This window comes from Morone saxatilis, unplaced genomic scaffold, assembly GCF_004916995.1.
Source record: "Morone saxatilis isolate NCDOM2014 unplaced genomic scaffold, NCSU_SB_2.0 Contig0, whole genome shotgun sequence".
Classification (NCBI taxonomy): Eukaryota; Metazoa; Chordata; class Actinopteri; family Moronidae; genus Morone; species Morone saxatilis.
Genome location: NW_023339650.1, coordinates 14,106,220 through 14,118,603, shown reverse-complemented (window position 1 = coordinate 14,118,603; position 12,384 = coordinate 14,106,220). Strand labels below are relative to the sequence as shown.

Sequence of the window (12,384 nt, the reverse complement as noted above, 5' to 3'; positions counted from 1 at the left end):
TCAAAGCAGCCATGTCCTTAATTATGCATAACTTTAAGCCTTAATATAATTGAAACACCTGAGTTATATAAAATCCCCCCCCAGTACAGTTGTCACAAACGAGGAAATTAGCTACCAAAACCATTTTTTGTACGAGGCTGTAAACATGTTTATTTCTGCTGTTAATTTGGGTATTTTAATATGGGGCCTTATGGAGATTGATTCACTTCTGTAGCCAGCCTCAAGTGGCCATTCAGGTAACTGCAATTTGTGTTTCGCATTGTCACGGAAGTTGCTGCTTGGTCTTTTCATGGACTTCGTTGACAATAAGATAAATACCATTTTAATAAGTTTAAATTTTCTCTCCTAAAAACAGTCACATCATGAGCTCTGTTGCCTCTATACCTTAAGCTGCTGCAGGATCACACAGTATCACTGTCATGTTTTGCAGGAGTAATGATATGCAAATTTTGCAAGGTGGGACACTACCTCTTGCTGTTTGAAGAAAAAAACTGTAAAATTTACATGATAACTTGCTGTGCTGGTTTTCAAAATGCATAAAACAGTTTCTGTAGCGCAGCACAAGGACACATCAACAATCAGGCACGTGCTGCGCATATGTGAGTGTGTGAGAGAAATCAGCACAATCACACACCAAAGAATTAATCTACTCATGCACAACTCCTGCACCTTGACCTTGAGTCGTACCTGACAGAGTCAAATGAGGTTGAGAGTACACGGACCACAGGTTGGAGGCAGAGAAAATCACAGCAGAATTTCAATGGCAGAAAGCTGCAAGCAGAAATCTTAATCCCTGGAAGTCAACCATGCATATACAAACTGAATGGCTGTGCGCCTAACAATCAAGAAGCCTTGAGAACTGGCAGCGCTGGTGTGTGCCCAGATGGTGGGGTGGGGTTGCTCTGGGCCGAGGGGTGACCATGACCCCCATCACTCACCTCCAACCCCGACAGACAGTACATCAAAAACACTGGCAGAGGGATTGACAGCCTCATCTCCCTTTTTATCAAATTACTGAGACCACTAGACAGCAGTGCTAATATGACGTCTACATTAATATGATTTAATATCATCAGGCTTTATTTCTGACTGAGTGTAACCATGGTAACCACACTTGATGGAAAGCTGCGCGTTCGCATGGTTTGTTTTATAAACCATCACCAACCATGAAGTGGCGTCAGTTAGATTCATCATTTCTTATCATGTTTGTTTGCAAACAGGAGTTAACCCACTCCTGCAGATGGTTTACCTTGATCAGCAGGCGGATTGTTCCTGAGGCCTTGTGGGAAATGTAGTACCAGAAGGAGAGCTTGCAGATGGCGCTCGACTCTTTCCAAACAGAGCTCCTGAGATGAGCTTTATCACCTCTGAGTCCCACCGGTGTAGCTTCCAAAAAGACAAAATGACCTGAAGAGAGAAGAGAAGAAGGGCAGTGAGGAGGGAAACGAGGCAAAGAGGAATTGATAAGTATCTCTGTGTGGGCAGCTCTTGCAGCCAGTGACAAATTACAGCAAGGTCACAAACAGTGTGGTTGAGGAGTGAGGGCAAGGGGTCGCAGAGTAATCTCTGACACATCTTCTCATATCTCACTGCCGTTTGACAGCCGGGGACCACTGTGGAAGTTTCTCAGTCTTGAGTGAAGCTCATAAAGAAAGGAGAAAACCTGAAAAGATGAAGCTGAATAGAAAACTGCATCTGTGCTGTCACGAGTCCTTCTGTCTGCAAAGATGTAGCAGTTATTTTCTACATTACTAATTACAATAAATATTTCAGAGAGATTTTTTCACAATCCGTCCCTTTTTATCATTATATCCTTCAGATCATGCAATCAAACCCTGTTTTTGATGATGTTTATGGTCTGCATTTTTTAGCAATAGCCATTCGATTTATATTTATTATTCAGTAGTTTTCATTGTAAGTGGTGGAGTCTGCCATTCCCACGCTACAGGTTGCCTTTACATGAAAGAGGGATTCAAAACAAATGAGGCGTACATATAATCCAGTGTTTCTTTTAAATTATATCTCATCAATATCAACCTCACTATTTACTCTCACACAGCTGTATCAGATTGTATTAATTTACTGCTAATGCAAACTGAACATTTCCTGCTGCTGCTTCACATTAAAGGCATTCAGCTGGCCATAGGGGGGCTATGATTGTGATCGGTTATGAAAAATGTGTCGGTAGAAGACAGTGGTCAGTTTCTGTGTTTTTGAAGAGAAACTTCTCAGTAAAGTAAGCGACTCTTGCTCCAACCACGTGAGTTTGTTTGGCTGCACTGTAAACAGATACAGCAGTTGCTCTTCTGGTGTATTTTTAAGTAGCTGCTCAATGAATGTTCGTCAATGTTTGTCACCAAATTAACCAGGACTGAATTCTTTAACAACTTTAAGATACTTAGAAGAAGCACCTCCGTAAGAGCTCCTGTGTGTTTATTTATTCATGTATATTGCCTTTTACCATGCACATTCGATAATGGAATTACAGCCCTAAGAGCCCTGCATCAATCACCTGAAGGCTCACCTGCTGCACATTCACATACCGGGAAGTAGCTCATTGATTTTGTCACTGAAACATGAATTAAACATTGTGGAGAGCTACCACAGCATTTTGGGTTTAACAGGTGGAATTTTTTGAAGTCAGCTCTGTTTCATTCACTCTGATTATGCAAAACCACTCAGAAAGTGAAGATGCACTTCAATTATACAATGCTAATTTCAGTTTGAGGCTAGAACAGTGACGGACTTTCTTTTCAATGACAAACATAAAGTTAACAAAACTTAAAAACTTTTAAATTAGTTCACAGTTAAAATGTGTATGAACTATATGTGAACATGTACCAGTTTCATCCATCAACGTGTGATCGTATGGAGGCCGTATGCTTTTGATAGATCCAACCCCTAGTGTCCAGTCTAAGTTATCGGCCAGGGAGCTCTTCCAGCCACAGCGACCGTTCTCAAAGGTGCAGGAAGTCCCGCAATCCTTTTCATCAGTGCCATCGCCACAGTCATCTGTGAAGTCACAGCTCTGCCCCGGAGTGAAACACTGGCCATTTTCACAAGGCAGGAAGCCTGAAGGACAGGAGCCTAGAAATAAGACACACATAAAATATAATTCAGACTGTGGCTGTGCTCTTTTATGTAAAATAATGGGTGTCTAATCAAAGACAACCTAAGTGGACATTGTGTCTGCGTCTGGTCTAGCATTGTAATACGTGTACGTACACGGAGAGACCTTTAGGTCAGGATCACTTGACCTATAGGTGTCACGTTCCTGCTGAGACTTCTCCTGATGAGAAGTATGTCTGTATGGTAAATGTTGATGTCAACAACCTGTTAGCTTAGCATAGGATAAAGACTGAAATCGGGGTGGAACAGTTAGCCTGGCTCCATCCAAAGGTAATTTAATCCACCTACCAGTGCCTCTAAAGGTCACTAATTAAGATCTTATTTGTTTAATTTTTACCCAAACCAAATATTTTAGGAAGTAACTGCTCCGCAAAAAGTAAATCGCCCAAAATCCCCTGTAAAACTGCAACAACTTTTACACTTAATTTGTGAGCTTTAGAGATGCTGGTACGTGGTTTTTGTTACCTTCTGACAGAGCCAGGCTAGCTGCTTCCCTCTTTTTCTCAAGTCTTTATGCTAAGCTAAGCTAACCAAATGCTGGCTGCAGCTTCATATTTTCAGTACAGACATGAGAGTGGTATCAATCTTCTCTACATCTTGACAGGAAAGCAAATAAGCATAGTTCCCAAAATGACAAACTATTCTTGATAGTGTAATGATAGTGTCTACTGTGTGCTTCACCAACTTTAACAGCACTACAAGAGTTAAGTATTTACTTCAGAGCATAAGAAGTCAACTCAAGAGTGGGGAGACCATCTGCATACAGCATCAGGGTCTCTTTAAGAGGCTTAAGAAGACAAAGGGGCATGGGGCTATAAGCCCAAATCAGTGTATCATAGGGTGGCGGTGCTGGAGGGGGCTGGAATCTGCTTCTTTTGGTGCCAGGAATTCCAGCGGGGTCAGTGCTTAGCTTTGGGGAGTGTTAGAGAGGGAGATGAGGCGTGATGAAGAGGGGTGGTCCCTGTAAGTAAAGGAGAGAAAGGGATATAAGTCCCTCCTAATCCTTTGTTCCTCTTCAGATGCACAGGACCAGAAGCAATGTGCCCCAACAAAGGCACATAAGAAGCCAGGAAGCCACAGCTCCCCACTGTGAAGCCAGGCTGCCTCACCACCTGATGGGGAGCATACTGGAGCTGTAGGTGGATTCATGTTAAAGAAACGTTCATGTTGGAAGCTAATAATATCTCTTCACATTTGTAGTTCTTCACCTGTTACTCTGTGAAAGCACACTTTACTTTGTCCTCATTAATTCCAGTACATATCATGTTACATGGATATCTTTAGGGCTCTGCATTGCTGTCTGTAATGTGACCTTCACACCAGGGAGCCACTGTCCTCATCTACAGTATGTCGGTCAGTCACCCTGCGTGGCATACTGCCCCCTGGTGCAAGGATGTTGCTCCAGACCAACATTATAAAGAATTCACACTGAATTACTTCTGTAATGGAAAGTCTGACCGATAAAGTGAAGTAAGTTATCCAATCATGTCAATGAAAGGTGTCATGTGATCCACTGTATTGTCTTTCCTCTGACATCTGAAGTGTTAGATTTCAATTTAATTTACAAATTTTATCTGGCTTCCTCCTGTTTTCTTTTAATATTTTATTGATGAAACTGAAGCTTCATTGTTGTTCTGCTGCCCATTGCTCCCTCCCTTTCTTTGACAGTGATAGATCCAAAACCAAATAGCTCTCACAGCATGTCTGAAAAGTTAACCTCATACCCCAAAAGTGCCTTTTTGATTAGACGCTGTCAAGTTCATAACAGTCAAAATGAAGATTAAACTGAATTTATGAGATTAGAGGCCACAGATGATAAGAGGGAAACAGAAAACAAGTCTAGTAACATTGCATCTATCAGTTAAAGTAATGGCTTTTTGTCATTCAGACTGCATTTGATTCCTCAAAGTGGCCACCTGGCGTAGATGATTGTTACCTAAATGTTCCTTGCGGCTTTCTTCAGACACAAATATGAAGGACGAAGAGAGTTTCCTGATGGATCTTTAAAACGTATTTTGCCATTAAAGCCTTAACTAATGACCTCGCCCCAGTTTTCTTCTAATGAATGTGATTCCTTTTCACATCACTTTAATTATTTATTAGGTAAAGTCTGAAATTACTCAAGTAGAGAATGGCAAGGCATTAAACTAGGACTCACATGCTGTATCAAAAATTATAGTTGGATATTCTATTTCCCCCCCATGCAGGCAGCATACCTACACTTTAGTATTTGAAAGCAAATTACATTAAAATTGTTTACATGATTTGGGCCATAATGTCTTGTTAAATTCAAGATAAAATGCTAGGGGAGCATGCAGTGTGTTTCACCTCTCCATCATGTAATGTGATAGTATTATAGAACGAGGCAGTGGAAAATGTCCCTGAGGGGCTTTAGTATATAATTACAGCTCCTGCTGTCTTTGGTCTCATCAGCGTACATCTTCTGCAGCCTGCAGCAGCAAAGGCTCTCCCCTCTGGCTCTTTAAATAGTGGAATGAACTTCACTGTCAGGGCAGCTGTGTTGCTCCCTGTCTTAACCTTCAAGAAATACTACCTATCCCTCTATTCTCCAGACCCACATCCCTTTCTATTTCCATCCCACTTTATTTGCTCTGCTTTTACTTGTTCTGAAAATCATTCTGTCATGTTTTGAAGAAGAAAAAATAAAACACTTCTTCTGCCCTTTCTCCCTTGCAATATTTTTTTCTTTCTGGTATTTCTCAACCTAGTAGTTCAATACACTGGAATCCTTTTGACAGATTCTGCCAGCTCCTTTTTTTAAGCATACTATACAGTATAGGCACTGTATAAAAGCTTGTTTCACTGTTGGACTAATTTTGAGCCTGGATAAGATTGTAGCTATATTAATAAACATAATTTGCATCAGTAAGGTACATACTGCACATATTCATTCACTGAACTATGCATTTCAATTTAAGAGTCACTTCACCCAAATGACAGACAAAACCATATTTTCTCACTTTTTTTTTTGGTTATGTTATGAGAAATCTATCTCTGAAATGTCTGCCCCCACTTCAACACAATGTACGGGAATCATATTTTGTTTGCAGAAGACAGAGTCCCTGTTGTTCTGGATTATGCACAGAATAAACTGTCAACAGCATTCAGAGGGACTATTTCTTCAGTAGAAAGCCGCTCCACACTGATTACAGTGAGTGCTCTGGATAATCCAGAGTAAACACAGTTTCTGTAAAGACACATTGCTGCTGAATTGTTTTAATGTTTTTTTTTTTTTTTTTACAGCGTCACAAATGACATTGCATTCACTGTGTTGGGGTTTGGACAGAAATCTCAAAGGCTGACATCTCAAAACTTGGTCAAATAAAGCCACAACTATCTGTAGATACCACTAAAGGCACATGGGACAATGCATTTTTTGTAAAAAGCATGGACAACTTTCAGCAACCATCAATGTCAACATGCTGCTCAAGACAGATATATCTATTTGAGCATCCTTTTAAAACACCAGAGTTTTGATGAAAGCATTAAGCAGAGCAGGAGAGTGAGATGATAAACTGCCAGTGATGTAAATGTAACAGCATTAACATGGAAGCATCATTACTGCTCACTGATTACACTACTTCAGAGCTCTGTGACTGATTAATACGCCGACTATGTGTGAGCTATTCACTGGAAGCACTAATAATGACAAATGCAGAGAGACAGCGAGACAGTGAAACAAGTGAGAGAAAGACACAGCTGTAAGGGAAATCTTCACTACACATCACACTTATCAGCTACTGAAGAGAAGCCTTCTCCAGCTCATGTCAAAATGACAAGGAGACACTTTCAGGGGCCACACAGCCTCACAGTTTGCGAGCACAGACAATCCAGAAACTCTCTCTTCTCCCCGGCATCCAATACAAGAGAAAGGCAATAAATTTAATAGGCCAATTATAGCCGCAGTAACAACGGCAATAAATCAGCTCTTATTGTTTTCTCTTGCCTCTTCTAGGGTTCCCTCATAAAGAAGGTAGGGGATGCAGAGGGACATCTAATAGATGAATGGTTCCCAACTATGAGATACAGACAGTAATGGGGCTTTACTCAGGGCTTAGACCAGGGGTTCCAAACTGCCGGCTTGGGGGCCATTTGCGGCCCTCCATCCCCATCCCTGCCTCCTTCTCTTGATATAAAAATGTAATATAATTTAGTAATGGAAACATTTTCCACATATTGCACTTTCTTACTTCGTACTTAAACATGGTAAAGTGGCCCTCCTATGAAATGACAATACCAGCAGTGGCTCCGAGCCGTTTTGAGTTTGGGACCCCGGGCTTAGACGGACAGTGACAAACACAATGTTTAATGTTCAGTGCTGAAAATATTCATAATTTTTACTTCATGTCAAAGGGAAACTGCATTTTTATTGTGCCTTTTATTCATATTTCAACATTATTCTGGTTGAAAAAGGATGTTAATGAGGAGCTCAGATGTGAAACATAGAATTTGATTCAGTCTTTTGCCAATTTTTACATATTAATAAAAGCATGTACCCTCATAAAATGTAAGGGTTTTTGAGGGTTTAACACCCATGCGTGCAAGAGTGTTGCTGCATGTTTGCGCAGAGACATCCGACACATGTGACAAATGTCCTCAATTTCCAGGAGATCTAACACTACATAAATATTATATACATTTCTAAAACTGCAGATTTTCACCCTCCAAATAAAAGCCACTATTAACTGGCTAGTGCTTTCAGGAACAATAAAAAAAACAATATGTTCCAGCTACTCCCTGGCCTTCATCGAGGCTCCAGTCTTTGGCAGGAATTTACTGGTTGTTTATTACAGCTCCAGTGCAAATGAGGCAGGCTTTTTACGGTAATTTTTGTTTTGCAAGGACAGTGCCTTGTTGAACCTAAAAAAGCAAGACTAGATCTAAAGCTCTGTGAGACTGCACTTTGGTGCGTTGAGCTAAATGCTAACATCCTGATTTTTTTACCTTCATAACTGTCGTAGTTTAGGGTGTTCGCATGCTAACATTTGATGATTAGCACTGAGGGGAAAGTTTCATTTCGCAAGTATTTGACTTTGATATTTGACCTGATGATGGCACCAGATCAAGTTATGGGATCTATAAAGTTATTACAAATCAATATGAATGGCTGAATCAACCTCGCTGCTAATCCATCTGATATTTGTTAAACATTTAACAATTTAACTAAAATGTTAACCTCATGATGTCGTCTGGGGGTGAAGTGATTTGGATTTGTCCTCTGGGAACCATGAAGGTCTAATTTCAGAGTAAAGCATTTAATAGTTGTTGAGGTATTTCAGTCCAAACTGGACTGAACATAACATTATGTTCCCCTAGGATGGAAGAAACACTTTCAAAGGCAATTCAAAGAGAGAGGAGGATTATAGTAAATCAAATTTAGATAGAACGTGATGGACGTGAGTCCTGATAATAATATAAAAGAGATTAGTCCCTGGAAAAAAAACAACATGGAAAATTGAAATAGCAGTTCTTCACATTGTTTTTTGAGTCCAAAGGGGGTCGGGTAGGAGGTGGGATTCAGTGAGGGGGAACACAGTTGGAGCTGAGAAAAAAAACCTACATGAGTAGCATCTGAAAAACAAGGGAGAAGAGAAGAGTGTATACCTGCAGGAGGCGGAGGAGTGTTGTCCTCTACTGCAGCTGAGGAGGCGAGCAGACATCCTGGAGAGAAAGTGATGTCATCCAGGCAGATGTCACCCTTTGGACTTCGGCCCACCTTGCCCTTAAACATGACCTGAAAGTCCCCGGTGAAGCTCAGTGGGATTTCTTTCATCTGCCAGTAGTTGCCCTGATCTCCAGTCAGGTTCAGAAGGAGATGAAGACGTCCTTCGCTTTTCCCGAACACACTGAGGGTCCCGATGCCGTCTCCAGACATGTGGAGATAGAAACGCATCTGGACCAAGGACAGAAAATTAAACATATGACTAAACAATATAACAGTATATATTTTACATAATAACTGTCAGCCTTTACTAGTACTCATCATTATGAGTTATTTTGTTATATATTCTGTTGTATACTGTACTACACATATTTATAATCTCTTATTTTCCTATTTCTATTTATTGTTATATACTGTAATATAATGTACATATTTTTCACACACTGCTTTTTTTATATATTGTTATTTAATGCACATATTTAAACTTTCTTACTATTTCTATTTCTTGTCTTTCTTGCTTAGCAACTTGAGCAACTGTAACGCAACCTATTTCCCCCCAAGGATCAATAAAATACTTCTGATTCTGATTCTGAAAATGCTGGCAAATTCTGAGTAACATGCATATTACATATTGTTGCTGATTGATAGTTCTTTGGTCTCCTTTGGCACACTGACACCACTTTCTTTTCCATTATGTTTCTTCTCTTTTTCTTTCTCCCGAATAACCCTTACTCCTCGGGGCAGAATATGGAAAGAAACCAAAAGTATAGGCATACAAAGGTAATTAAATTTTAATCTTGTCACAAGATCAATGCACTTTTTCCTTTCAGTCCTTTTCTTTATTAAAGCTTGGAGAGAAATGTGTGTCTCTCCATCACACAGCACTGAGGCAGTGATACATTTTATAGGTTTTCTCTCCAAATGTAGGAGCTGCAGCAGCACAACAACACCCTCAATCTCAGGAGAGACTGCACGTCCTTCTTTCCTTCTCACTCCCCCTCTCATGCACAGCCCTCCCTTCAGTTTAATTGGTGCCTTTTTGCTGACTGTGTGATTGATTGACAGGTCAGGAGAGGGATAAGACAGACATGGCGTGCAGAGCAAACTGCACAGTCAATCAAGACATTGTTCCCGGTAGAGCATCGGGCTGACAGCTAAGAGGACACACACACACACTAAAAAGTGCACTAGCACATACACTCAGTTTCTAATTGCTTGTTTTGCACACAACACATTTTCATTTGTACATGTGCATGAATAACTGATTCAGAGAAAATGTTTTTAACATTTATTCCAGAAAGCTATTTTCTTTGAAAAAGTAATTTTTAGAGATACACATATTTATTTTCTTGCCAAGAGTTAGATGAGAGGATTGACACCACTCTCATGTTGAAATTGGAAGTTAGAGCCAGGAGAAGGTTAGCTTAGCTTAGCATAAATACTGGAAAAAGGGTGAAACATGTTATATGTATTGTTCATCTTTGTACAGATTAATGATACAAGATATAACATGTTAATAAGAGGTTACCTGGCTGTAGCTTCATATTTATATTTATGGGAGTGTAACTCTGCAAAAAAGCAAAAAAAAGTTTCCCAAAAAGCCAAACTAAAACTTTTAATGTCATTCCTGTGAATATATCAAATTGAATTTACTTTATTTATTTAGGTCCAGTGTGTTGTGTGTATAGTTGCAGATTACAACGCCCTCGCCTCACTTTCCCATTCCAAGCATGTAAGATAACAACTCACAAAAATCGTAAAATTATATCTATAGCCAGTGTTTGGTTTGTCTGCTCTTGGCTGCTGTGGGAACATGGTGGTTCAACATGGAGGACTCCGTAGAAGAAGAGTGAAAACATACCTATGAATATTTTATTCCATTTCTCACAATAGATCTTCCTGAATGTTACTCACTAGACCTTAAAGGAGGCATTTATCTCTGTGTTGGTCATTGTTACAGTTTATTATTTCTAACTGAAAATTAGATAGATTATAACACAGTTCCTGCTGCCTCTTTAGTTATTCGAGCATTAAATACAACTTATAACTATAAATATACAATGTGAAATATAAATTAAACAATATGTAGTTAATATATGCCTACAGAGACTAATGGAATTTTTGTCCCTTTCAGATTAGATTTTCAGAATACATCTCAGCATTCAGGGCAGGGAATCCACAGGAGTGATAACGTTTTATTACATTTTATAGTATGTCTTTAACTTATTCCATCTATTCTGAGTGCTATAGTTTTAGCAATTCGGTTTTACTAGGTAGTATTTGTTTATTTTAAGCCATATATTTTATGCAGAACCTGTAAATGTTTGTTCCCAAGGGAGCATCAGTGCAAATATAAATGGTCAAAATACTGATCTTGTTCTTGCTCACTGACCCCTGCCCTCTGCACTTTGACCCCCACCTCACCTTGCACTGTGAGCTCCTGCGGCTTAGTAAGGGTCCTGATATGCAGGCGGTGTCTCCAGCTGCCTGGGGGAAGGTGCTCTCCAGGTAGAGATAGTGCCCAGAGGGGTCTCTCAGGGTATGGTCCGTCGATGGCCCGGTGCCAACTGTCGGAGTGCTGCCCGCTTTGATCAGCCAATCAAAGTTATCCTCTCGGCTCTGGCGCCAGGAACAGAGGTCGAACTCAAAACTGCAGCGTCCGCTAAAGCCGTCTGAAAGACAGCAATAAAAAAATAAAAAAATAAATCCATTCAGGCTGTCCAATTATCTGGAAATGAATCTTTTGCAGGGTGTCATCGGTCAGACATTAGAGGAGGCCTCACTGCAGATGTAGTGGTCCTCATCAGAGTTGTCCCCGCAGTGGTTGATGAAGTCACACAGGTTGTCCTGTGGGATGCAGTGGCCATTAGCGCAGGCGTACTGCTCAGGTGTACACGACTGGTCTGACGGAAGAGGAGGGGAGCAGTGCAGGAAGCTGACATCATCTATCACCACATCACCCATGTAGCTGATCCCTCGCTTCGCCCTGAACACCACCTGAGAAAGGACAACGAACTTAAGATGATCAACTCTTGGCCCTGTCTGTCAATTAATTAATCACACCAGGGTTTGATGCTTAATATCATCAAACAAGGCATTAAAACCAAAGAGGCGATAGCTGCTGGTCTAGTGAGTGATGTAATTCTGCGTCTTGGGGCAGTCAGTTGATGAAGAGCTCAGAGACGAGGGGAAAAGGGCACACTTGGACTCTGGAAAAGGGGCCCTTCAGCTGCTGATTGTACCATCAGTGCAGATCTGAATCTGTCTGGTCTGACAAAGGTTAATGAAAATAGGCAAAGGCCGTGGTATTTGGTCAAACAGCTTTTGTGCAATCATGCCACCAGGACTGACACAGTTCCTCTGTCTGTGTGCGTGTGTGGTCATACTGACCTGGAATAACCTCCGCAGCCATACACTATGAAGGGATTGCAACTCTGATTACTGTCACACTCACAAGTTAAGGCTCATTAGACTAAATTAGAGTCAATCAATTCATCATTGATCAAGTCTGCGTGTCCAATTTAGCCTGCCGCAACTGAAATTAGGCCAATTACATTGATGTGGACAGTCAT

At 40.6% G+C, this 12,384-nt stretch overlaps 1 protein-coding gene across 1 annotated transcript in view; it reads right to left on the bottom strand.

Annotated features, from left to right (window-relative positions):
- Positions 1–12,384, bottom strand: part of malrd1 (MAM and LDL receptor class A domain containing 1) — a 56,507-nt gene that overhangs the window by 24,974 nt on the left and 19,149 nt on the right. The window contains exons 16-20 of the mRNA XM_035657521.1: positions 11,596–11,809; positions 11,237–11,484; positions 8,755–9,043; positions 2,842–3,087; positions 1,250–1,407 (exon numbers count right to left, since the gene is read on the bottom strand). Of these exons, the coding sequence (XP_035513414.1) occupies positions 1,250–1,407; positions 2,842–3,087; positions 8,755–9,043; positions 11,237–11,484; positions 11,596–11,809 (1,155 nt within the window). The remainder of the gene's footprint in view (positions 1–1,249; positions 1,408–2,841; positions 3,088–8,754; positions 9,044–11,236; positions 11,485–11,595; positions 11,810–12,384) is intronic.